This window comes from Agelaius phoeniceus, chromosome 34 (genome assembly GCF_051311805.1).
Source record: "Agelaius phoeniceus isolate bAgePho1 chromosome 34, bAgePho1.hap1, whole genome shotgun sequence".
NCBI classification, from domain to species: Eukaryota; Metazoa; Chordata; class Aves; order Passeriformes; family Icteridae; genus Agelaius; species Agelaius phoeniceus.
Genome location: NC_135298.1, coordinates 1287711 through 1313272, shown reverse-complemented (window position 1 = coordinate 1313272; position 25562 = coordinate 1287711). Strand labels below are relative to the sequence as shown.

Sequence of the window (25562 nt, the reverse complement as noted above, 5' to 3'; positions counted from 1 at the left end):
CCAGTGCAGTTCATTAGGAGGGTTTCCTTTGACAGTTATGGAGAAATAGTTCAAAGAGCTTCTAGGAAATATGCATTTCGATTTTCAAGGGTGTCTTTTATTGCTTTTCTTATTACACAAGAAGTGACTGCAGCATTCAGTGACTGCTATTGATGCAGGGACTGTCCTAAGGAGGTCTGGCCTGCTCAGAGAAGCTGTGCCTTGAGCTCTGAGCCAGTGTGGACAACCTTGCTCCACATTCCCCAAGCCCATGGTGTCTCTCCTCACTCACCTGGGAGCTGCTTTGCTTGGAGAAGTGGCTGCACTCAGGCAAAGAGGGATTTTCCTTCTTTGAGTTTTGAAGCCATCTAAAACTCCTGAGTTTCCCCATTGCAAGCAGACATCCTCCTCAAGTGTGTGCCAAGCCCAAGGTGGCACCAAGAGCACTCCAGCCCTGCCCTGGGCCAGCTGTGAGGGTGGATCATCATCCCAACAGGCAGTGGGCCATTGCAAGGGGCTGTTGCCATGGACACTGCAGGGACCCCAGTGCTGGGTTTGGGTGCCATGGCAACCGCCATCAGTTCAGGTTTCCTTGGAAAGCAGCCCCAGGAGCCATTTCTGCAGCCAGGTTCCATGGCCCCTTGCCTGCAGAGCTGCTGCTGCCCTGGGCTGCCATGGCAACCCTGAGGCCAAAACGGTGCCAGGGCTGTTCCAGGCACAATTGCAGTGACACTGGTTGGTGCCAGCAGGTGCCATGGCAACGGCCACGGGGACCCGTTCCTTGGTTTGGTGCCATGGCAAGCAATGCCCAGAGCCGTTGTGATGGTTGGTGGGCATGGAAAGCTGCCCTGGGCCCCTTGCTCAGGGCTGGTGTCAGTGCCCAGAGCCAGAGGGGATCCCTTGCTGGGGGCTGTGCCATGGCCACCTGCCCTGTGCCGCGCTGGCCGCTCGGGCACCAGGAACCAGCAGCCAAGGGCACTGCCAGGGCCAAAGGCCAGGTCAGCCAGACAGAAAGGGGCAGGGCTGGGCACTGTTTCCATGGCAAGCGGCACTGGGGGGGACACCTGGGGCACCTGGCCTGGCAGTTGCCATGGAAAGCCCTGGCAGGCACTGAGGGCACAGCCCCTGGCACTGAGACACTGCTGGGCCGGGTGCTGAGCACAGCGCTGAGCACGCAGAGATGGTTTTGTTCTTGCTGAGCTGCAGCACAGCCAAGGCCTGTCCTGCCCCTCGTCCAGCCACGCTGGGGAGGGGCTGGGGCTGCGGGGGAGCTTGGCAGGGGACACAGCCAGGACAGGTGACCCCAACTGACCCCGGGCACAGCCCAGACCAGAGCACATCATGCTCAGGCTATGAAGGGGGGGAACAAGGAGCAAGGGGGCAATTTTGGAGGGAGGCTTTTTGCCTTCCCAGCTAACACTTAGGCAAGAGGGGGCCCTGTTTCACCAGTGGGCAGGGTCACTACCAAAGACACAGACACCAACTGAAGGAATTGTGGCATTTATATCATGCACAGCTGCAAAGAATTACAAAAGGAAGAGCTCAGCAAAGCACATCATCATTAGCAAAGAATTACAAAAGAAGCTCAGCAATCCATCAGAACTCATCATTACATTTTGATGACTAACCCCTTGGTCAAACACTAGAGGTGTTTGTGGCAGACAAAGATTCTGGCTGACTATCAAGGTACACCTTACAGACATCGGCAGTACTTTAGTGACACCGTTCTTCATTCTTTTTTCTCAATCTCCTTGGAGTTAGGAACAAGAATTCTGTTGTCCATGGAGCTGGCACCTTTTTAATTCCAGAATAATGCCCCCAGGCCCTTTGCTGTTCAGCTTTACCATGTTGTCTGGGGCTAACAAGGCTTGGGGGGCCCTTTCCCCTCTGGCTGGAAGGGGCCGGGTCCCAGTCCCTGAGGGGCACCCAGGCTCCTGGATGCAATTCCTGTGCAAGTCCCTCAGTGTCACAGCAGCCTTCCCATGGAGCCCCGTGGATCAGAGCATTTGCCAAAGGGGCCCTTGGGGCAAACAGGGAGATTTGGTCTGGCAGCATGTGTAAAACAATATCCTGTCACATCTACTTGTTCTCACACACAATCCTTGGCTGCAGGGACACATTCCCATTGCTCCTGCCCAGCTTTCAGGACTCAGAGTTGTCTTTCCCAGGAGCTGCTCCTTCAGCTGCCTCGGGAGGGCCATTTGGCCTCCGGACCCACACTCTGGCTCCATTATTAGGACTGCTGCATCCAAACCCTTTATCTCCACAAACGGTGGTGATTGGAGCTGGAGCTCCTTTTTTCACAATCGTTCTCAAAATTGAAATATCAATAATTGTGCTACCCTGTCCTGGGGTTGAATAATCCAATCCTGGTCACTATTGTTTCACAGAACTACTGTAATTTCTCCTGGATATTCTGCATCAATTCCTCTTGCCATGACATGAACACTTTGCAAGGCCAAGCTCCAAGGGAGCAGTTACCAAAGCAAAGTGTCCTGGAGGAATCTGAATTCCTGTTTCAGTACTGATAGCTCTCATTTGCTTTGAATTCATCCTCATGAATTCCAATGCATGAAGGCCCAGCCCTGCAGCCTCTGGGCTGGCCCTGCCAGGGGCCATCACAGCCAGAACAATTTCCCAGGCAGTCCAAGTCTCACTGCCCATGGTTGGATTTGCAAACTGGGGGCAGCCGTGCACAGCCAGGGGGTTTCCATTTCCCCCGTGGGCCATTGTTCAGGGCATGGAGCACATCTGGGAGATGGGTTCTCCATGGGCAAAGGTTCCCATCTCCTCATTTTTTCAACTGCTCTTTTAACAACCCCTTCACCCATTCAACCAATCCTGCAGCTTGTGCATAGTCTGGTACATGAAAAACCCTGCAGGCTTCATCCCTGTATTTTTCACAGCAACAGACAAAGCCCTCTGCATCACAGTATCACAAAACCCTGGGGAAATAGCCAATTTCCTCCCTTCCTCCTTTTTACATTGTATACAATCTCACATAGTTGACCACTGACATGAGGGTCCTGGCCAATCCTGTTCTGTAGGGTATTTAGAGTTACATCCCTGAGCAGCCAAAGCTACCAAATTAGTATTGTCAGCACTATTTCACATTATTATTATTTCATATGTAGATATACATATTGATATACATATAGACAGATAGATACAGACATATATCTATAATATATCTATAATATATATATATTAAGGTCTTATTATACAATAAATACATATAGTTATTTAGTATATTGATATTTCACTGGTACAAATGCAGCTGAGCTCAAGATTAAAACCTTCTGCTCTTGCTCCATGTGGGAGCATTCCAACAATAATTGTTCCTTCTGAAGGTGCTGTTTCCATTGGACTCTTAACAAATTCATCTTTGTCTGCCCAAACCCACAAGTCCTTTTCCTTTTCCATGTGCAGATTTTGGATGCATTTGAAGACATCCAGGGCTGCAGCTTCTTTTACCCGACTGCCCCACTGCTCCCACGGGGCTCCCACCTCAGCCCCCTCCAGAGCCAGGGAACTGCAGGGAAGGGCTTCCCATCTGGGAATTTCTGATGGCACTGATGCCTCACATTGACATTGAACAAGTGACATTTGGTTGGGATCTGGCCAGACTGGGCCAGTTTGGTTTGACCAGTGGCCAAAGTCAGCACCAAAGACACAGACTCCAGCTGAAGGAATCAGTGTCATTTCCTGCAGTTCAGAGCAGCAAAGAATCACAACAGGAGCAGCTCAGCAATGCACCCAATCATCCCCACCAAAGATTGCCTGCAGTGATTAAGAAAGATGCAGCAGCATTTCCCCTCAGCCTTTGCCATCCCCCAGATGCACACAGCAGCTGGGGAAGCTGTCACAGCCAAGGGCTGCAGAGCCACTCCTGGGCACTGGCAATTCCTGCAGGTGCCTCCAGCCCCAGCTGAGGCTCCAAGCCCGCTGGGAGAGGGCCCAGCTCTGACAGTGCTGCATGAACAAACTGACAGCACTGCTAGTGTGCCAACATCTGCTTTCATCCTCCTCTTGGCTCCCTCCCAAAGCCTGGCCAGGCCTCAAGGAGGAGCCAAGGCAGCTGACTTTGATCCTTCAGCCCCACACAAGGCCAGATGTCAGATTTCATGGCCTTCTCTGGCTTCTAAATACACAAAGGTCCATCCATGTTTCACTAAGGAGTGGCTACATCTATCACAGTGCTAATGACCATGCAGATCTCATCAGGGAGCAGATACAAAGGTAACCTTTGCTTGAAAGGTTCCTCCAGAGGCCACCTTGGGCTCAGGGCCTGCTGTCCAGGCCTCACTCAGGGCTGCTGTGCAGGCCTTGGCACTTCAGGGACGTGCTTTAGTGCTGGGCTTGGCACTGCTGGCTGAGCGGCTGCACTGGGTGAGCTCAGAGGGCTTTTCCAACAGAAAGGATTCTGTGATTCCATGATGATATCCGCTGCATTCAGCTGGGGCTATTTCAGCAGCATTACTTTGCTCCAGAAGTTCCCTCTTGCCCAGCTCCTGTGGCCTGAGGCTTCAGCTCCTTCAGCTCCTGGTGCTGAGCTGCTCATGCTGAACGAGAGCACTCGGAGAGACGAATCCAGTCCATCCAATTCCTTCTGGGACACGCAGAGGGGAGGCTGTGCAAACAGGAGCATTGTTTGCTGTGGCCTCCTCTCTGCCCTTCACGCCTTTCAGCGCTTTGAAGCAGCCAAGAGCTTTCTCCAAGAGTGCAATGGAGCAGCTGTTCCTGCTCGCGGGCCTGGCTCTTCCCAGTCTCTGCCCTTGCCTGCTTCTGTCCCTCTTGCTGTGCCCTCTGTTCCCCCAGGGCTGGCTGGCTGCTGCCCAGGACTGTGGCACTGGCCCAGATCCAGTGCTCCAGAGCCTCCTTTCTGTTCCCTTGGAGCTGCCTGGGCACAGCAGCCTTTTCCATCTGGAAGCTCCCCATGGACAGGGAGTGCCCAGCTCCGTTCCTTGCACAGCCTCCAGGAGCCCAGGGCTGCCATCTCAAGTCCCTGCTGGCACTGGGGGCTCCCAGGTGCCTCAGGCTGCTGTGACACCGCTGCACACGGGAGGGAACAGGGCCAGGGGCTGTGCTGAAAGTCAGCTCCATCTGCTGCTGCTGCTGCTGCTGCTGCTGCTGCTGCTGCTGTGGGGTCATTTGTGCAGCCCTGGCCCAGAGTCAGGGATCAGATGCTGCCAGTCTCTTCCAGCCCTGGCTGCTCAGAGGTTGGGCCTTGGAGCCTCAGGTGGCCAAAGGCAGCTGCTGCTGGGCCCTCTGTGTGTGCCCGTGTTCAGCAGTGCTGCTCCATCAGTCTGTGCCCAGCAACGGGGAAAAGCCTCAGCCCTGCAGGGCCAGGAGCTGCCGGGCTCTGCCTGAGCAGCTCAGCCAGCAGGAAGGGAGCTGCTCCACACAGGAACCAGGAGCAAAGGACACTCCTTTTGTAGGACATGTTTTCTATTTAAAGGAAAAAAAGGAAAAAGAAAAAAAACTATATAAAATGTGAAAGACGAAAACAAAACCCAAGTGTTAGTGAAAAACTTCTGAAACTTTGCATTTAGAGGTAAATGATCTTTTTTAAAGGGGAACTCAGTTATTTACATTGTAAATGTGCTGATGGCATGGATCCATCTTACTGACCCCAGCAGCCTTTGAAAAGATTTTGGGCTTTGTTTCCAACATTGCCATTTGAAATTGTGCTCAAAGCAAGAGGAAATTGCTTTGTGCCCTTCCAGCTCCAAGCAGGACTGGGAATGGAAACTCTGTCAAAGCCCAAATCCTTTAGAAGATGCCCTTCCTTCTCAGCCTGGCAAGGAGCTGCACATTCCCTTTGAAACTGTCAGGGATTTCTTAGAGACACAAAGTGCCACTTAGGGCTTTTTGCTCTGGTTTGGCAGTGCAGAAGGGCAATTCTCCATCCATCAGCTCCAGACTGCACTGCCTCAGGAACACGGCCCACTCGCCAGCTTTGGCCCACTCAGGCACTTCTAGAGGAGGAAGAAAGTGCAATTGCACAATTCCAGCCAATCAAGAAGGAAGAATGGGACAGACAAACACCCTGTGCAGATCCAGGCATTCAGCTGGGACTGTGGAGAGTTTGGGTTCTTGCCAATTGGATGTGTGTCCCCAGCTGCAATCTCTGGGCCTGCAGCAGAGTCTCACTCAGCTGCCAAAGCAGAAAGCTCAGGCGCTGTGCTCGCAAGGGGCTCGTCTGATGCAAAGCTGTCAGAGCAATGTGAGGGCAGAGCCAGCCCAGCTGGGCCCAGGGCTGAGCCCAGCAGAGCCCTGGCAGAGCCCAGAGCAGCCTCAGCAGCCGCAGAGCCCGGCTGCAAGGAGAGAAAGCAGAAAGTGCCCCTCAGCTGAGGGCTCCTGTGCCCTTGTGCCAAGGCCTGCGGTGCCCAGGCCATGCTGGCTGTGCCCAGAGCTGTGCCCAGAGCTGCCCATCCCTGCTGCCTTTGGCAGCAGAGCAGGAGGGCAGGACATGTGCCCAGCCTGCAGCCAGCCACGGCACATCCAGCCCTCAGCAGCTGCCCAGAGCAGGATGCTCCTGTGCTCGCTGCCATCTCCCAAAAGCTCTGATCCCACCCTGCCAAGCACACAGGGACCCACCTCACGCCAGCCACGGCTGCAAGAAAAGCTGCTCCCAAACCACGTCCTCAGCCTTCTCCAAGGCCACCGCCCATCCACGCCACAGCTGCTCCCAAGCACTTCCCCATCCACACTGGACCACCTGGAACGCTTCCTCTGGAAAAACAAACAACACATTCTTGAAAAGAGATTAGAGACAAAAAGGGAAAACAAGAAAAATGGGCAAAAATCTTATCTCTGTCAGAGCCTTGAGGAAGGCCCAACTCCTACATGGTAGGGAAAAACCCAGCCATGGCTGAGGGAAGCCCACACTTTCTCCCTTCCCCCCTGCACTGCCCCCCAAAATCACGGTGATCCCAAAGCAAACAAGAGCAGTGCAGCAGCCCAGCCCTTCCTTGCCTGCACAGCAAAGCAGCCCCTGCACAGCTTCTGGAGTCCCACCTCTGCTCCCACCATGCGGCTTTGTTTGTGTCGGGCTGGCTGCCCCAGCCCCAGCCCCAGCCCAGGCCACGGTGGCTGCTGGGGGCTGTTGGCAGGGCCAGGAGCCCACTCCCATTTGTACCCAGCCCAGCCCATGCCCCAGCCCTGCCAAAAGCAGCTGGGCAGTGACTGAAGAATGAGTTGCATCTGCCCCAGCACAGGGGGAACCTTTGCTTCCCAGCCAGGCTGGGCCATGCCCAAATCTGGCAGCATTTCCCCGGGTGGGGACTCACCTGCAAATTCCCTGTGGAGTTTGGCTTTGAAGAAGGTGCCAGAATCAAAGTCCATCACCTTCAGCCTCCAGTGGCCAGGCTGAGGAAGAGCTTCTCATCCTTGATGTCATCCTGGCTGTCTCCAGCAGCAGCAGCAGCAGCAGCAGCAGCAGCAGCAGCAGCAGCAGCATCCCCACCCGGTACAGCTTCTCCAGGGGCTCCTGCTCCTTCCCTGGGGGGAGACCAGGCTCTCAGGGCTCTGCCCAGGGCCCCAGCTGTCAGGGAACCAGCACAAGCAAAACCAGCTTGGATGGTGGCCACCAGTGCTGGGCAGAGCAGCTCAGCTGCAGCACAAGGGCTGCGTGTGCCCATCCCATGACCCCCGTGCAGTGACACAGGCAGCACAAAAAGGTCTGGGTTCCTTTGCTTCTGATTGCCACGGCATGTGTGGAGCTGCAACTTACCAGGGCCCTGGATCAAAGTGTGCCTGTGGCTCTCTCCCTTCTTCTAGGGCCGAGGAATATCCTGCACCCAAGGATCAGAGAACAGGTCTTCTAATGTGGGTCTTTCCAAGGAGTTCACGGATAAACACCACCTGATCAGATCTTTGCACTCTGGGCAGAGAAAGCAGAAACTGCCAGTCAGCCAGAGAAGGCTCCTGTCTGCTTTGCCCCACTATTGCCATGCCCAGGCCTTGCTGGATGTGCTCAGGGTTGGGCCTAAACTTTCCCATCAATTCCCTGTTTTGGAGGAGAGCAGGACATGTGCCACCTCCTCAGCAGCTGCCAGAGCGGGATGCTCACGAGCCCGCTGCTGGCTCCCAGCACTGGGATTCCCCCCGTGCCCAGAGAAGAGGATCCACCTTGAGAGAGCCCTTGTGGCAGCGGGAGCTGGCCCCAGCTGAGGTTCCGGCCCCTCCTGAAAGGGTGCTCCCCGCAGACCATCTGGTGCAGCAGGATGCCCAGGGACCAGATCGTTGCTGCCTCGCCATGGTACCAGCCAAAGTGGGTCCATTCCGGGGGGCTGTAGGATGGTGTTCCTATGGAATACAGATGGAGTTCAGCAGGGGGATGCTGCTGCTCCCAGAGCCTGGCCCCAGCATCCCTGGGCCTGTGGGGGCTGCATCAGTGGCACACAGGGTGACCACTGCCCTCTCGCCAGCACTTGGACTTGTGCACAAACTTAGGCGTGGAAAAGAAGCCACTGGTGTCAGAAGAGGGCAGAGGAAGCCCTGGCTAAACCTGACCATGACAAGCAAAGGAAAAACCCTCTCTGTGCTGGGGAAAACATGCCCTTATCCTCCCTGTCTGCATTGCCCCAAAAATATTAGGAAGCCAAGGCAAACAGGGCGAGTGGAGCAGTGCAAGCCCTTCCTCTCGCCTGCACACCAAACTGGCTGGGGCACAGGTTCACCCCCCCTCTCTGCTACCCCCACCCAGGGGGGTTTTGGTCGGGCTGGCTGCCCCAGCCCAGCCCCAGTCCTGGGCAGAGTGGCTGGCAAAGGCTGCCAGCAGGGCTGGAAGATGGCTCCCCACCCAGCCCCGCTCTAAAGCAACTCAGCTGAAGACTCAGTCCCCTGACTGGCAGCAAAAGGGAGAATCCCCGCTGCCACAGCCACCTTGGGCTGGGAGATGTTGGGCCATGAGATCCTGGGACCAGGAGTACACGCTTACGTGGGCTCACCTGCAAAGTGGGTGTAGACTGTCTCTTGCAGGTAGGTGCCACAGCCAAAGTCAATCAGTTTGGCCTGCCCGGTGGCCAGGTCAAGCACGATGTTCTCTGGCTTGATGTCGCGGTGCAGGACCCCGCAGCTGGTGCAGTGCCACACGGCCTCCAGCACCTGTCGGAACAGCTCCCGCGCCACCTCCTCGGGCACGAACCGCCGTGCCCGAATGACACGATGCAGGTCCTGACACCGCTCTGGCCGCTCCAGCACCATCACGATGTGGTTGGGCAGCTCGAACCACTCCAGCAGCTGCACCACGCCGGGGAAGCCAGTGGACACCTTGGCCTGCAGCACGATCTCCAGCGGGGCCCTGCTGCCGTCGGGCTGCGGGAGGAGCACGATGCCCTCAGTGGGGCCGATGCCGTGCCAGGCCTGGGCAAGCCCTGAGCCAGCCCGGGATGCTCTGCGCCCTGCGCTGCGCCCACGCCCGCTCCCCCTCGAGGCGTCCTGGCGGCTTCCACCGTGCCGGGCCTCGGCTCATCGCCGCCCGGCAGCCCCGGCTGCTGCCGCTGGCCCCGCTCACTCACCAGCTCGCCCCAGTGCCGGACGCGGTTCCGTGGCACCCTCTTGATGGCCACCTGCAAGCCAAGGACAGCAGCGGGCTCAGCTCGCCGCCCGCCCTGCCCAGCCCCATCCTCCTCCTCCTCCTCCTCCGTCCCCTCCTCCTGCGCCCGCCGCCGGCCCCGCCGCTCACCGGGGCGCCGTCCGAGAGCCGCGTGGCTGCGAAGACGCTGCCGAATCCTCCGCGCCCCAGCAGCGAACCCAGGCGGTAGCGCTCCTGCAGGGCCTCGTGCGCCGTCCCTGCGGGCGGGACGCGGCTGTCAGCGCTCGGCCCGGGGCCAGCAACGGCCCCCGAGCGCCCCTCAGCCGCCCCGGGCCGGCCATGCCCAGGCCTTCGCTCCTCGCAACGCGGCACGGGAGGCTCGGGGCCGGCGGCCGCGCTGCCGAGCGGCGGAGCTCGGGCCGGGGAAGCCGCAGCGGAGGCGGCGGCAGCGGCCGCGCCGCCTGTGTCCTCCGCGGGCCCCGGGAGGAGCCGGGGCCGGGGCAGGGGCCGGGGCCGGGGCCGGGGCCGGGCTCGGGGCTGGAGCCTGCCTCGGGGCCGGGGCCGGGGCCGGGCTCGGGCCAGGCGGAGGCGAAGGGCGGCGATGCCGCCCCCGCACACGGCACTGATGCCCGCCCAGCAGCGCCACCGCCAGTAGGGCCAGAGCCGGGCGGAGGCGAGACCGCGGCGGGACGGGCGGGGCCGGGCACGGGGCAGCCCCGCCCGGGGCCGGGGGCGGGCCGGGGGCATGGCCCGGCCCGGCAGGGGGAGAGGGAGGCGGGGAGAGGAGAGGGAGGCGGGGAGAGGAGAGGGACGCCGGGCAAGGGACCCCGGGAGAAGGGTTCCCGACGGCGGGAAAGGGAGACACAGAGACAGAAAGAGAGAAAGACCAAGAAAGAGAGACAGAGAAAGAGGAAGATCGTTATAGATTATATATGCTTATGCTGCTTCTGCCGCTGTTGCCGCCGCTGCTGCTGCCGCCGCTGCCGCCGCTGCAACTGAAGCACCGGGGCCGTTCGTCCCCGTGTCCGTTCCCCGCTCGCCCCACGAGCCCCACGTTCGAGCCCCGCGCGCCCCGGGCACAGCCCCTGAGTCTGTCCAAACACGGCAACTTTGCAGCCTTGAGCCCAGGTGCAGAGCCCTGACTCCTGCACACTTGCACAGCAATCCCCTCGCTTGCTGCTCTGCATTGGCCTGGCTGAGGGGCAAACACTGGCGGGACACCTTCCCTTGGGCTAGGATTCCTACCTGAGCCCAGCACTGCACTTACATCTCCAGTGTTGCCTTCCAGTAAAAACAGGGGAAGCAAAACTCTGTGTGCCTCATGGTATTTTAGAGTGTCTAAAAATCACTAAGCCACTGATCTTAGAGGTGCAGTGCATCTGGAATTCCTGGGATGGAGAAGTAGTGCAACATGGAAAAGGGGAGTATAGAAATAAATAAAGGAAAACATCTTGGATTGTTTCTTTCATTTACATTTCCCTTCTGGAAAGCTGTTTCAGTTTTCCAGGAATCTTCTCCTGTCTGCTCTTGCCAAGAATCTCTCCTGGAGAACAAGGTCAAGCTTCTGTCCCAAGATTTGCCACCAGCTGCAGCTTCTCTTGGCTTTCCACACTGCACAGTGTCTGCAGCAGGACTTTTGCAGCAAAGCAGGACAACTGTTTGGAGAACTTTACATGTCCTTTCTTTTCCTGGTGGGCTGGGGTGTTGTGCCACTGGTGAAGTTTCCATTGTGACTGTTTGTGCTGGTTTAGGGCAAATTTTGGGAGGAAACCTCCAAAAGGGGTCCGTCTAGAAAGCAACTTCAAGCGGCTCCTCCCCCTACTAGTTCCGGAAAAAACTTCCCTGGAGAAAAGTAATAAAACCCCAGTTTATTTATCAAGTAAAGTATTCCCAAGCATGAACAATGAATAATATTAAATGAAACCTCTGACAGTGCTGAAGAGATGGCAAATTCAGAAAATCCTTTTTGTGGGTTGTAGTTGGCTCACTCGGTCTCTTCTAAGTCCCTCTGGTGCTGGAATGCAGCGTCCCAGACCTTGGTGGGCCACAGGTGTGAGCTGCAGGTGTTTTTCTGGGTTTTCAGTCCAGAGCAGGTTTCAACAGTTCCAAGAAAAAGGAAAGTCCCAGTCCCAGGAACTTCTCTGCCTAAGCTAGCTAAAACCAAATTGCTGGACCTGGGCTGTGAAGGCACCGGGAAATTTCCAAATCTGGGCACTGTCAGTCCCAGCAAACACCAGATCTGGATGGTGCTGGAGCCAGAACCTGGAAATTTCCAACTTTTGGCTTTCTGTGCCAGCAAATCACTGCACTTGGGCTGTGCTGGCACCAGGAAGTTTTCAGATCTGGGCGCTGGCGCTGCCAGCAAACACCAGATCTGGGTGGTGTCGTTGGCAGCGACAGAAATCTGCCGGATTTGGGCTCTGCTGGCACCGGGAAATTTCCAAATCTGGGTACTGGCACTGCAAACACAAGATGTGGGCAGTGCCAGAGCCAGTAGCAGAAAGTGGCCAGGTTTTGGAATTCTGTGCCAGCAAATTGCTGCCCTTGGGCTGTGTCAGAACAGGGAAATTTCCAGACCTGGGCGCTGGCAATGCCAACAAACACCCTACTTCAGGCTCCAGACTCTAGGAAGGACTGGATCTGGATCCCTTCCTCTTTTCCTTCCTTCTTTCCTTCCTTCCTGGGATCCTGCTCCCAGATTGGGCAGTGCTGGCAAGGGGAAATTGCCAGGTTTTGGATTTCTGTGCTAGCAAATTGCTGCCCGTGGGCTGTGTCAGAATAGGGAAACTTCCATATCTGGGCACTGGCGGTGCCAGCAAACACCAGTGAAACCTTCTGGTCCTCGTCCAGACCATTGGCCAGTGGTTTCCCTGAGAACCAGCTCTGGCCACTTTACAGACAGAGACTGCTTTCATCTGCTTGTCTGGAAACAGAACTTTAATGCAGGCAAACACAACAAACAGGACGGCGTGCACAGTACAGAGAGCAAAGCAGAAAAAAGCCTGGGTCCAGGGTCCTGCAGGGATATTTATACATTTATATATGGGGAGGGGTTAAGGTGGGATCTGAGGGAAGGATCCAAGAGGAAGGAAGGATTATGAATATTACAATTTTTGCAGTAAAATGTAACCAACGGTAGCAAAGAGAACTCAGAACTTTCTAGTAACAATCTACATAACTGAACATGAGGATTATGGGCGGGAGCTCCTGCTGACCCCAACTAAAGAGGGTTTTCCCACGGCCTTAAGCCAAGGTCTCCTTCTTCTTTTAAACCAACCCCAACACACCAGATCTGGGAGGTGCTGGGTTTTGGCTTTCTTTGCCAGACAATTGCTGCATTTGGGCTGTGCTGGCACCAGGAAATTGCCTGGTGGGCACTGGCGGTGCCAGCTCACCACAGATCTGGGTGGTGCCGGTGCTGACACCAGAAAATTGCCGGGTTTTGTCTTTCTGTGCCAGCAAACTGCTGGACTTGGGCTGTGCTGCCACTGGGAAACTGCTGGATCTGAGCACTGGCAGTGCCAGCAAACACCAGATCTGGGTGGGGCCTGCACCAGGTATTTGCAAGGTTTTGGCTTTCTTTACCAGAAAATTACTCGACTCGGGCTGTGCCGGCACCGGGAAATTCCCGCATCTGGGCACTGGTGGTGCCAGCAAACACCGGATCATGGCATTGCCAATGACGGTAGCAGGGAATTGCCAGATTTTGGCTTTCTTTGCCAGAAAATTGCTGGACTTGGCTCTGCCAGAACGGGGAAATATCCAGATGTGAGCACTGGCAGTGGCAGCAAACACCAGGTCTGGGCGCCTGTATTGGCATCAGGAAATTGCCGGATTTTGGTTTTCTGTGCCAGCAAATTGCTGGACTCTGGCTGTGCCAGCACTGGGAAATTTCCGGATCTGGGCACTTGTGCAGCAGGCACCAGATCTGGATGGTGTGTTGTAGTGTGTTTTCATACATTGTAATACTTTGTGATTGTTTAGGTTTTGAATCCCCGTATTTTTCCTAAATGGTTCATCCCAGATGGTACCCCCCTCCCTTTCCCTGTGTAATCCTTTGCCCTTGCTGAGATCATCCCCAAATCCCCACCCTGGCTCTCTGTCAATCACTCAGCATCCCATCCCCTCCCTCTAGAAGCTTCGGTCCAGGATGTCGAGTGATCAGCCAGAGGCCGGGGTCAGCCCCCCAAGCCTTGCCCCCTATGCTGTCCTAAATGTCCATCCCCCAGGACCCATCCCTTAGGGTCACTTCTTGGTTAGTCAAATGTTCTCTACTTTGGCTTTCCACCTCCCTTTAAATGTAACCTTGGCACATCTCCCGGGCTCTGGGCAGGAGGCCCCTGAGGTGTAGGGGCTCCTTTGGGACACCTGGAATAAAACCTTGGATTAACCCCTGCTAAGAGTCGGCCCTTTCTCTTCTACCGCTGTCTCTGGTGTCTCTTGTGCTGCAAAGGCGGCCAGCCCAGGTGCCCTCAGTACCCTCGGGGCACAGAGAGTGTCTCCCCGCTGTCGGCCGTGTCGGGGCTGCCCCCGGTGTCTGCCGACTCGGGACTGGCCCAGGGTTCCTGAGAGGCTCCCAGAGAGACAGAGAAAGTGGTGCTGGTGGCAGCACCGGGAAGCTGCTGGGTTTGGCTTTCTTTGCCAGAAAATGGCTGCATTTGGGTTGTACCAGCACTGGGAAATTGCCAGATGAGGGCACTGGCAGTGCCAGCGCACACCAGATCTTGGCGGGGAATGTGCTGGCACTGGAAAATTGCCAAATGTGACCTTTCTGTGCCAGCAAACTGCTGGAATTGTGCTGTGCAGGCATCTGAAAAATTCCGGATCGGGGCACTGGCGGTGTCAGCACACACGAGATTGGAGTAGTGTAGGCACCAGGTATTTGCCTGGTTTTGGCTTTCTTTGCCAGCCAATTGCTTGACTTGGGCTGTGGTGGCACAGGGAAATGTTCAGATCTGGGCATGGGCGGTGCCATCAAACCCCAGGTCTGGGTGGTGACAGTCTTGGCACCAGGAAATTGCTGCGTTTTGTCTTCTTTTTCCAAAAAACTGCTGCACTTGGGCTGTGTTAGAACCGATAAATATCCAGACTGGGGCACGGGTGGTGGCAGCAAACACCAGATCTTGGCATTGCCAGTGTCAGCAGTGGGAAATTGCCAGATTTTGGCTTTCTTTACCAGAAAATTGCTGGACTTGGCTCTGCCGGAACAAGGGAATTTCATGATCTGGGCACTGGAGGTGGCAGCAAACACCAGATCTGGGTGGTGCCAGACCCAGTAATGTTGGAAATGAATTTGTAGAGAATGTTTAAGGTTTGATAGAAGGTTTCTATAGTATGTATGCAAGTGTCACAATCCATCCTTACGAATGGGTTTTGTGATGGTTTGTGGGTTGATCTCAGAGTGCAAAAACCACCGACACGGTACAGGGGGCTGCAGTGATAATCAAAACAAATGTACCTTTATTGAATAACCACAAGAAAATGCATTGGGGAGGAATTGGTGAAAAGGGAAAAAGAGGGAGGAAGAGAAAGGAAGGTATAGAGCTACCAAACGTAGAAATGGCAAAGTCCTTTGATGTCCAGCCAATGGAGTTCACATGGTCACGTCTTGGGAGATCTCAGGGTTGCAGTTCATCTGAACTCTTATTATACTCTTTTTGTTGATGGGGGAAGGGGTAAAACATGAAACTGAATCAAAGGTAGTCTATTGTGTTTTTGGGGGAAAAAATGGCATTTAGAGAAGGGTACACACAGTCCATGTTCTCTGCAGTGGGCGAAGGCCATTGTCTTCTTGGTCCACTGCTCGCACCTGCAACATCCATCTTGCTTTGGTTAGCTTGCCTCCCCCACACACCTCCCCCAGGATAGGGGTCTCAGTGCCAGTTCTTGGAAAGAGTGTGGGGGGGCCTTTTCACATAGGGATTTCATGTCTCGGTCTTTGATGGAGAGGCCTTGTACATCTCAGTCTGTCTGTCACGGCGGCTGTAAGACAAGTGAGGGGTCTTCTGTGGGGGACCACCCAAAACTCAGAAGAAGTCCAGCCAGGCCGAGAGGTGGGACAACTTCCAAGGCTATTGTTGCAAAAAGGCAAGGGGCCCCTTTCTTCCTTTCATTGGGTTCAGTGTAGCATACAGCAAACACACCTGTGAACAATAGCTTAGCAATGCCAGCAGCTGTGCTCAGGTCTTGGGGCCCTTGGCATGTAACTTTCTCCAACAGGGCCAGAAACTTCAGACAAGGGGCTTTTCTTCAGTGGTCCCCAATGACGATCGTGAGGCAGATGAGAGAAACTTCAGACAGAGTCTCACACCTACATTACATGAACGACGTACTCATCTGTGCTTCCACCAAGTCTTACTCAGATGCAGCACTTTCCAAGACTGTCACAGCTGTCGAAAGCGCGGGGTTTCAGATAGCTCAGGAAAAAATCCAGCTATGGAGCCCATGGAAGTACCTCGGGTTTTTAATCACAGGAAGGACCATCGTGCCTCAAACTCTGTCCATCAACGAGCACCCCCAGACATTAAGAGACACGCAACAGCTGTGCGGCGTCATCACGTGGATCCGACCTCTCCTGGGCCTCACCACAGAAGAACTGGCACCGCTCTTCGACCTTCTACGAGGAGACGGCGACCTGGCTTCCCCACGCTCGCTAACGCCAGAAGCCTGGGAGGCTTTGGAGAGAGTCGCCAGCGCCATCAAACACCGCCAGGCACATCGGACAGAGCGGTCCCTTCCCCTCAGCCTCGGTATTTCTGGTAAGTGCCCAAACTTCCATGTGCTGCTCTTTCAGTGGGATGATACTTCAAAAACCCCACTCATCATCATCGAGTGGCTTTTTCTGCCACACCAACCACATCAAACAGTTACCACCCCACCAGAACTTGTAGCCAAACTTATTATTAAAGGCCGACATTGCCTCTGGACCCTCGCAGCTTGTGATCCGGCGTGCATTTACCTCCCTTATACTTTGGAACAATTGGATTCTCTATTACAAACAGATGAACATCTGCAAATTCCATTAGACAGCTATCCCGGAAAAACTTCAATTCATTATCCTAAACACAGACTTTTTAAAGATTCACTGCATTTGGCCCCAAAATCAGATAAAAGTAAAACAACAATTAAAAAACTCTATCACGAAGTTCACTGACGGTTCAGGCAAATCTCACCAGTCAGTGTTCACCTGGAGGGACCCGGACACTCAGAAGTGGGAGTCTGATATCCAGGTTGTTGAAGGTTCCCCCCAGACTGCAGAACTTGCTGCAGCTGTGAGGGTGTTTCAAACATTCCAACAACCCTTCAATTCAGTCACAGATTCTGCATATGTCACTGGGATAGCAGAGCGGGCAGAGCATGCCCTGCTCAAGGAAGTCCAAAATAAAAAATTCTACAGCTTGCTCTCTGAATTAATTTGGTTCATCTCCCACAGAGAGTAACCTTATCTCATCCTGCACGTCCGGTCGCACACAGAGCTGCCAAGATACATCACTGAGGGCAGCCGGAGAGCAGACTTGTTAGCAATGGCAGCAAGTGCCACCCACATTTCCCCCGCTGCACCACGTGTCTTTCAACAGGCTCGTCTAAGCCATGCATTCTTCCCTCAAAATGCTCCAGCTTTAGTAGGTCAAGTTAAGATTTCCAGAGACCAAGCCAAGGCAATTGTCTCCACCTGCCCCAATTGCCAATCCCTCGCCCTCCCTTCCATAGGGACAAAACAAAGAAAATTACAGTGACAACTAACTTGACCATTCATGTTTCTATCAGTGCTCAAACAGTCGATACCTGACTCACTGGAGGACCAGATGGCCACTCCCAGGACACCCCGAAATACCTTAACAGCTGCTGCCACCGTCACTGTGCTCCTGTGCATCCAAACAGCGGTTGGATAGGTCGTGCCACAACCAACAGAAAACCTATGGGTCACACTGAGAAAATCTCTCAAGAAGGATAACTTTTGCATGGCCATGGGAGGTGCAAAAGACCCGCTGTCTACATGTCTGGTGGGAACCCCCCTGTCACCAAATGAATATGCCTGTGCAGGTAAGAAGCCCTGGTAAACACCTGGGACGAGTGGATGAAGATCTTACCCCATGCACCACAGGACCTCCAAGAACGAGACCTACCGGGCTCCTCAAAGCGACTTCTTGTGTCAACTTTTTCTACAAGCCACCCCAAAAAAATTGGCATGAGAAATCTGAACCACAGATGATAGTGAGAAAAGATATATCACCAAATGATAAGAGATACAATGATGTTGACTGGTGCAATTATACTGCCAAAACATTATCTAAGTCCTCTCCGTTTCCCAGAGTGCTTCCTGAGGGAGTGTTTCTCATCTGTGGTGACAGGGTGTGGGCAGGGATCCCCTCGAAGATCAAAGGGGGCCCCTGCAGTCTTGGCCAGCTTACTACCTTCACCCCAAACACTATCCAAATTAAAAATTGGAAACAAGAAACTCAATTGGTGCCCCAGAAAAGATCATACTCCCAATTCAATCAAAATTGTGATGGCCAAATTTATAATTGGGGCAAGACGAAGAGGATCGCTGTTTCCATCTTTCTACCATGGGTTGCAGCTCGAAGGCCCTCGGTGAGCTTTCTCACCTGGAGTGCTGGCTTAGTAAGCAGACCAAGGCTACATCCGCTGCCTTATCAGACCTTCTAGCGGACGAGGAAACCACCAGACATGCCACCCTTCAGAACAGAGCGGCCATCGACTTCCTGCTGCTCTCCCGTGGCCATGGTTGTGAAGATTTCAAAGGACTTTGTTGTTTTAACCTGTCATGGAAAAGCACATCGATCCAGGCCACCATCAAACAAATGCAAGAGCAAATGAAGACTCTTCTTACTGAAAAGAAAGTTGTGGACATGATGGACAAAACTCTCATGCAGTGGAGACTTCCTGTGTGGGTGGCCCCATTCTTCAAAGTTTATTGTGCGTCCTTCTCATAGTTGTTATCATTTGAGCAGCACTGATGTATTTTAAGAAATGAATTCACAAAAGACTGGGAAATGTTTATTTAATAAATAAAAAAGGGGGAGATGTGAGACACAGGCATGGAGAAGACAAACCTGGGATGTCATTGGAGGACACCACTGTTTAAGTTAAGGTGAGAGACTGGTGCAATTCCCCATGGTTCTTTGCTTGTCAATGTGAATGTGCTGTTGTCAATCGACTGCTGCTTATCCCCCAGTTCCAGAAAGTTCTGTACTCCCCGTTCCTCCATTGGCTTTCCCGGAGAGACCCCTCCCACTCTGCTCCCCCATTGGTGCGTCCCGTGTCACCCCACCTTAACTCCAGCCCTGACTCCCTTCCCCATTGGATAATTTGTACCCCGAGCCCTCCTGCCTTCCTCCAGTTATATACCCTGGCCCCAGCCCTGCTCCTGGCTCTTTGCCTCTGGTTCCCTTCAGCAGAGGTTGTGTTCCTGCTTGCTCCTGTTTCTCTCTTCCCCCTCACTGCAGCTGGGCCCTTGGATTTTCCCTTGATAAACCCGGCTGGATCTGCTCTGCGAGGAGTCCTCTCATCCCTCTGGTGAGGCTTTGATTGCACCATCCGGGCTCAGGCGTCTGCTGGGCTGGGGCAGTTGTCAAGGCAGCCCCAAGTGGAGCCGCTTTCGGTGCTGCAGGCGCCTGACAGCGCCTGCCTGGGGAAGCTGCTCTGGCCACCCGCAGCAACCAATTCCTTTTCCCAGGCAGCAGCTCCCAGCGTCCTCCTGCGAAGCCCAGAGAGAGAGGGAGCAGCTGCCCTCAGCCCTGTCCTTTACCGCATCCCAATTCTCATGTAATGTCCCCCCTGGGAGAGAAACTGCCAGAGAAGAGAAGTGCGATCAGATCCCCTCCTCCTCTGAGCTTGAACACTTCTTTTGTTTCTTAAGGACCCAGTCTTATCAGAGCAGTGGTATTGCACTGACAGCTGGGACACCAGCAGGGGATCACCCTACAGTGCCCAGTGTGCACCAGGCTCAACAAGGTCTCCTTCCCCCCTGATTCCACCAGGCCTCTTCCCTTGGCTGTGGTTTTGCTGGATAGTGGGTCAGGACAGTGAGGATCTCCTTCATCCATTCATTCACTGTTGAGGGTCCTGCAGACACTTCCTCAATTTCTCTCCATGGTGACCTCAGAAAACCAATGACATCACAGCTCTTGTCCATCTGATCAAGAATTTCCCACAGGGACACTCTGGTGTCTCCTCCAAGGCCCAAAGCATCAAAACTCCCAAGGGAAATCATCCCCCTTGGGCCCTGCGCCTCCTTGGGTGAGTTCCAGAGCAAACAATCAAGGCAGTGGCCTGAAATGTTTTCCCAGCTGGGCCATAACACTTCTCTGATGGATGCACATTGTCCCTGGGGAAAGAGATGTGCAGAACCCTTCACTAATGCCCTGGAATGTCAAACAGGAATCACAGCCTTGGACAGCTCTCAGGAACCACTTCAGTGTGGATTTTCCTTCCTGGAAGCCCAAGGTGTCTGAATGTGCTCCTGGTGCCTCAGGGCCTGGGTAAACAGGGCTTGTCAGAGAGGCTGGCAGGGCACCAACACCCCTCCTCCTCACAGGGCACCTCTGTTACCCCAATTAGCTCCGAGTGGCTGCCTGGGGACAGGTGCCCACTTCCCCATGTGCCTGGGATGGGCACATCCTGCTCAGGGCCAGTGCTGGCCTGGGCCCAGAGCCAGGGCCATGAACCAGGTGCTCTGGGAGGGCTCGGTGGCTGCAGGTGTGACAGGATGAGGGGCAGGGCAGGGCATATTCCCCTCGGACAGGGCTGTGGGCATGGAGCTTGGTGGGGTTTGGCATCTGCAGGGAAAGGGCTATCGGGTTGTGTGGATGTGGGAATTGTCACTCCTGAGGCATTCCCCAGGCCTCAGCCTTGTCTGCAGGTGCTCAGCATTGCCCAGTGCTCCCCAGTGTCTGCAGTGGCTGAGATGCCAATCAGCCACCTGATCCCATGTCCCTTGTTCCCCTTGTTCTCCCACATGTTGGGTTTGGGGCCGGGCTCAGCTCTGGGGTGTCCCCCAGGGAAAGCTCTGGGAGGGGAGGGGCAGCAGGAGATGGGGGATCTGGCACTGGGGGCTGTTGGAGGATGGATTGTGTTGGACTGGGGGCTGTCCCCACAGGGTCCCCAGGTGCCTTTGGCTCCCTGCCTGCCCCCCTTGGCCCCCCAGGTGCCTGGGCCCTTCCAGGGGCAGCTGCCCCGTGCAGGAAGCTGGAGGGATGCCGGGCAAGGGGGCTGGATCCGTGCCACAGGTGGGGTGGGGTGGACTCTGTGCCAGGGCTGGGCTTGTGGCCAGGGCTGGGGGCTGTGCCAAGCCGGGCTTTGGCCTGGGGGCTGGCAGGGAGGGTGCAGGGAGGAGTCCCGGCAGGGATAAAGGTGCTCCTCACCTGCTGCAGCCTCAGGCAGCGCTGCCCAGAGCCAGAGGAAGATGAAGGTGGCTGTGCTCAGCGTGGCCCTGCTCTTCTCCATCCTGCTGTGCCCCCCGGCACAGGCCAAGGTGAGGCACCAGCCAAACGCTGTCCCCACATCCTGCCCTCCTTTCTGGCCTCCCATCCCACCCTTTTGGTGCCTCCTCTGTGTCCCATTCAGGGTCCCCAAACACCCTCCCACTGACCATTCCTGAGGCCTTTCCTTCCATGTCCCCCCTCAATCCTTTGCCTTTCTTCCTGGCCACTGCAGAGGGGTCCCCCTGTACAATTCCCTGACTCACCCCCACTCCCACACCATCTCCCAGTCCCGTTGGTTTTGTCCCCACCTGTCCTCATTCTCCTGTCACCACCAAGTCCCTCCCTTGCCCACCCATATCCCTACACCTCAGTTCCTTTCTCCTCCCCTGTACCTCACACCCTGCTCCTTCCACACCCCCAGCCCTGTCCCCTGGGCCCTCAAGTGACCCCAGATCAGTGTCTTTGGGTCTCCCCCCACCTCAAACAGATCTCCTTGGAGGCCCTGAATTCCCATCCCTCTGCCTGCGCCCTGCTCCCTGCACCCGTGTCCCCCCCAGCCCCACAAGGTCCACTCCAGACCCAGCCTTTGTTCTCCTTTCCAGGCACTCCTGGAAGGAACCCAAGATGATCTGTGGGAGGTGAGTGGGCTGCTGGCATGGGAGGGCATCCCCTCAGGGCATTGGGGGGCAGTGGTGTCCCCCCATCCCTTGCTGGCACCGGGGACATCCCAGTGACCAGCGAGGTCTCCTGGTCTCTCTGCAGTTGGATTTAGACAATGTCGCGGTCCTGGAGACGCCTCTGGTGGGTACCACGAGTTCTGCCGCTGTCAGAGCCTCCCCTTGCCTGGCCAGCACAGCCCAGGCCATCCCAGTCTGTCCCAGCAGAGCCCAGTGCACCCCTCCTGACAGCCCAGACAGTGCCCTGGCCCAGGGCTGATCCCCAGGGAAGCCTTTGCCCAGGGCCCTGCTGCATTCCCATCCCTGTCAGCCCAGGAGCCCCTGGATGAGCCAGGACGCAGCCCCTGCCCCAGCTGTGCCTCTTGGCCAGGAGCCCAGTGCTTCTGGGCAGCAGCACAGCAGCTCCTGCACCCCATTGCCCCCACAGCCCCTTCCCCAAGGCCCCCCTGCTCTCCCCTGCCTCCCAGTGCAGCCCAGTGCCCCCAGTGTGTCTCTAACGCTGCCTTTGTCCCCAGCCCCCTGTGGCTGAAGAGCTGCGGGCTCTCCTGCGGCAGAAGCGCCTGGCTGCCTCTCTGGATGCCTAGGTGAGCCGTGCCTGCAGGGACAGGGCTGGGGACAAAGCCCAGCCATGGCCCAGTGGGCTCCAGAGGTCACCTTCTGGGCTTTGTCTTTTAGGCTTGCAAGGACCAGTGTCCTTTTTCCTCTCCAGTGGCATGAGGAGATGATCATCCCTGCAGGAACCCCCTGAACCCTTTGAGCCCTGGGCCATTTCCCCTGAAGAATAATCAATCAATAGTCAATAAACCCTTTGAGCAAAGCTTTGCTCTGTGTCTGTGTGTGTGTCCGTGGGTCTGGATTTCCTCCTTTCCAGTGGTCTGGGGAAGTCAGGCCAGGTCTGGGCTCTGCTGCCTTGACACAGTCTGTGCTTTCCCCCAGACAAATGGTGTGTTGGGAGTTGTGCAGAGTCCAGGGGGAATGGGTTGAGTGGAGGGGTGGCTGTGCAGGTGGTGAGAAAGGCTGTGGTTCACTGTGAGAGAAGTTGGAATGGCCTGGGTTTAAAAGAAAAAAAATAATTTAAAAAAACCCCTTTCTTTTAAAACCTTTTCTCCCTGTGAGAAATGACTGTTCACGTCTCAAAATTTTGAAAGGTCTATTAAAAACTTAAGAAAACTTACAACAAAAGGACTAAATAAGGAAAAAGTGACAGTGCTGGGAGCCTCCCCCTCTTTGTGGCTGGTAACCACGTGGCTGGCTCATCCACACAATGGCTGCTCTCCCTTTTATATCCTTGCTGTTGCAACAGGCAGCCCTAGCTCCTCCCAAAGGCTGTCTCTTGACTCTTGGTCGCTGTCCATTGCTGCAGACTGCTTTCTTGGAACTGGATTGGAGCTCAGCTGTTGCTAAGCCGAGCCTCTTAGGAACAATCTGCCCCTCCCCAAATGCCCGCACTACCAAGATCATCCTGGGATAACAATGCTGGGTGGGGGGACACATTGCAGTAACAGAACTCTACATCTGTACAACTTCTCTTAACATACTGATCATGTTCACCCTTTAACTGGGAGAGCCAACCATCTCATTACTCATGTCTATCACTGGGGCATTCACATTCTCTGAAAAAATCCCTCCGCCCAGGATTTTTCTCCTGGGAAGCTAAGAAGCCTCAGAGGAAAAGGAAAACAATGCTTATCTCATTTGCTTCTCCTGTGTTGGGCTCATGTGCAGAATGTGTTTGGAGATTGTTTACCCACAGGTGATTGATTGGTCACTCAAACCCCTGGTGTGTAAGTGCAGCAAAAGTTGTTTGTGAGAGATAGTTTTCATTTTTCTATCTAAGAGTGAAAAAACAGTTTATGCGGGTGGCTAGTGTTTATCACAGTCCTAGAGCTCTTTTTCAGGGAAAGTAGGTTGTTTTCCACAGTCCTAGAGCTCTTTCTCAGGAAAAACAAGTTGTTTTTCACTGCTGCACAGCTCTGTTCTCACAAAGAGTTGTCAGCTTTCTCATGGCTTCTGTCGGCTCAGGTCAGGATTCAGTTTGTCAGCCTTTGGCTGCTGTTTCACCACCACAGAAAACATCATTCCTGTCCCAAAAAATAAAAGCAGCTGAGATGCAGATCATTGCATTCTAGAAGGTGAAAAGGGATGCAGGTGCCCGAAGGCCCAGGAGAGAAATGGCAGTATTGGAAATGTGAGAAGCAAAGTTTTATCCATAGAGGCAGTGCCTGACCTCAAGGAAGACGTTTCCTACAAATCAAGACTTCCTTAGGGAACACCCTGCTTCAATATCAATTAGAAAATAATGTTATATTGCTTCTTATGAAAAGAAAACTAAGGAGAGAAAATCTTGAAAATGGGGGAAAAAATCATTTAAAGTAATTGCTCATTGAAATCTTTTTCATTAATTCCACTCCTGAAAAAACTAATTCTTGAAGATAATTCTGGTCGAGGTGCAGCTCCTTTGGGCTTTGTGCACTCTGAGGAGCCCCATGGGAGATTTGGTGCCAACTCCATGAGCCTCAGTTCCTCAAAGTTGATGTCACAAATGTCCAAGGAAAGGAAGTGCAAAGCAAAGGCAGAACACACCTTCCAGGGCCCAAGATAATGTTCTCCTCCCCACTGGATTTTTGCCCTGGTAAGATGGGACTGTGCGAGGGTGAGGGAGACTTCCTGAGCAATCCTTTGCTCTGCGGGCACTGATCAGCTTGATGCCTGGAGAGGCTCCCTGGAACAGAGGCTGGGCAGAGTTAAAGGAATAAAGTAGGGATTTATTACAAGGCCTTCAAAGGATTCCCCTTGAGCAGGACAAGAGCCCAGCCAAGGCTACACTCAAAATGGATGACTGGTCAGGAGTTTTCACACTTTTATAAGGTTTGGTCCATTTAAATATTGGGGTTAAATGTCCAATTCCAGCCTCAGGTGATGCAGTCCCATCCTCCCAGTTTGCTGTCCTCAATTTGCTGTTGTTTGCACTTTTGGGGCCTGAAGCTGCAACAGCATCTGGTTCTGGGGCTGGAAAAGGATTGTTTTGTCTGACTACACTGTGAAGAGAACTTGCTAACACTCTGTATGAAGTCCAGAGTTACAGACTAATGCAGTACAGAATCTGGAGATATGACAGCTAAAACTGAAGGCATCAGCCTGTTCCATGTTCCCTTGGTTCCATGGGGATCCACAGCGTCACAATGGCCACTTGTTCCCATGAGGTTCCCCAGTGTCACCGTGGTGTCCTTGGACCCACCTGGTCACAACCGACCCATGGTTCCATGAGGTTCCGCGGTGTCACCATGGTCACTGTCAGAGGCTGGATGAGATCAATGTCCTGAGACACCGTGGGATGAGCTGTCAGTCAGTCACACAGTGGGGACAGTGCTAACCCAGCCCTGATTGCCTGAGCGATCAGAAATCCCACCTGGGGGCAGGCCCACAAAGGCCCAGGGGCTTGAAAACACAGAGCACAAGGTCAGCCCCTGGTATGGACTCTGCCTTCTCCTGAGGTTTGTGTCTCACCCACACTGGAACCCTAGGAACTGATAGTCATATGTGTGTCTTTCTATAGAGCTTCTGTCTTTCTGTCTCTCTCTCTTTCTTCTCCTTCTAATGCTCTTTATATTTTTAGGTACCTCAGCAGCTTACGTGTTCAATGATTTCTAGGTTAAATGAGCTAAGTTAATGAAGTTACTGCTATGATAAGTGTTTTCTGTGTAATTGGATGTTGCATGAAATCCTCTTCCAAAGTTTCTTGTGTTTTTGTACTTTGCCAGTAAAATTCTGTGTCATTTTGACCTCTTGAGAATATGTGGCTGGTGTTCCTGCTGTGCACCAAACTCGAGTAAAGGAGCCTTTGGTTACCTGCAGCATTTCAGTGTTCTGGGCTGTTACACCCCACAGGCTCACAATGGCCTCTTGTTTGCACACTGGCCC

The 25562-nt window shown here is 54.4% G+C and overlaps 1 protein-coding gene across 1 annotated transcript in view; it reads right to left on the bottom strand.

The window, feature by feature from the left end:
* LOC143696398 (serine/threonine-protein kinase pim-1-like) overlaps positions 1-25562 on the bottom strand; it is a 60658-nt gene that overhangs the window by 9995 nt on the left and 25101 nt on the right. The window contains exons 4-7 of the mRNA XM_077192531.1: positions 9671-9777; positions 9504-9554; positions 8934-9300; positions 8113-8289 (exon numbers count right to left, since the gene is read on the bottom strand). Of these exons, the coding sequence (XP_077048646.1) occupies positions 8113-8289; positions 8934-9300; positions 9504-9554; positions 9671-9777 (702 nt within the window). The remainder of the gene's footprint in view (positions 1-8112; positions 8290-8933; positions 9301-9503; positions 9555-9670; positions 9778-25562) is intronic.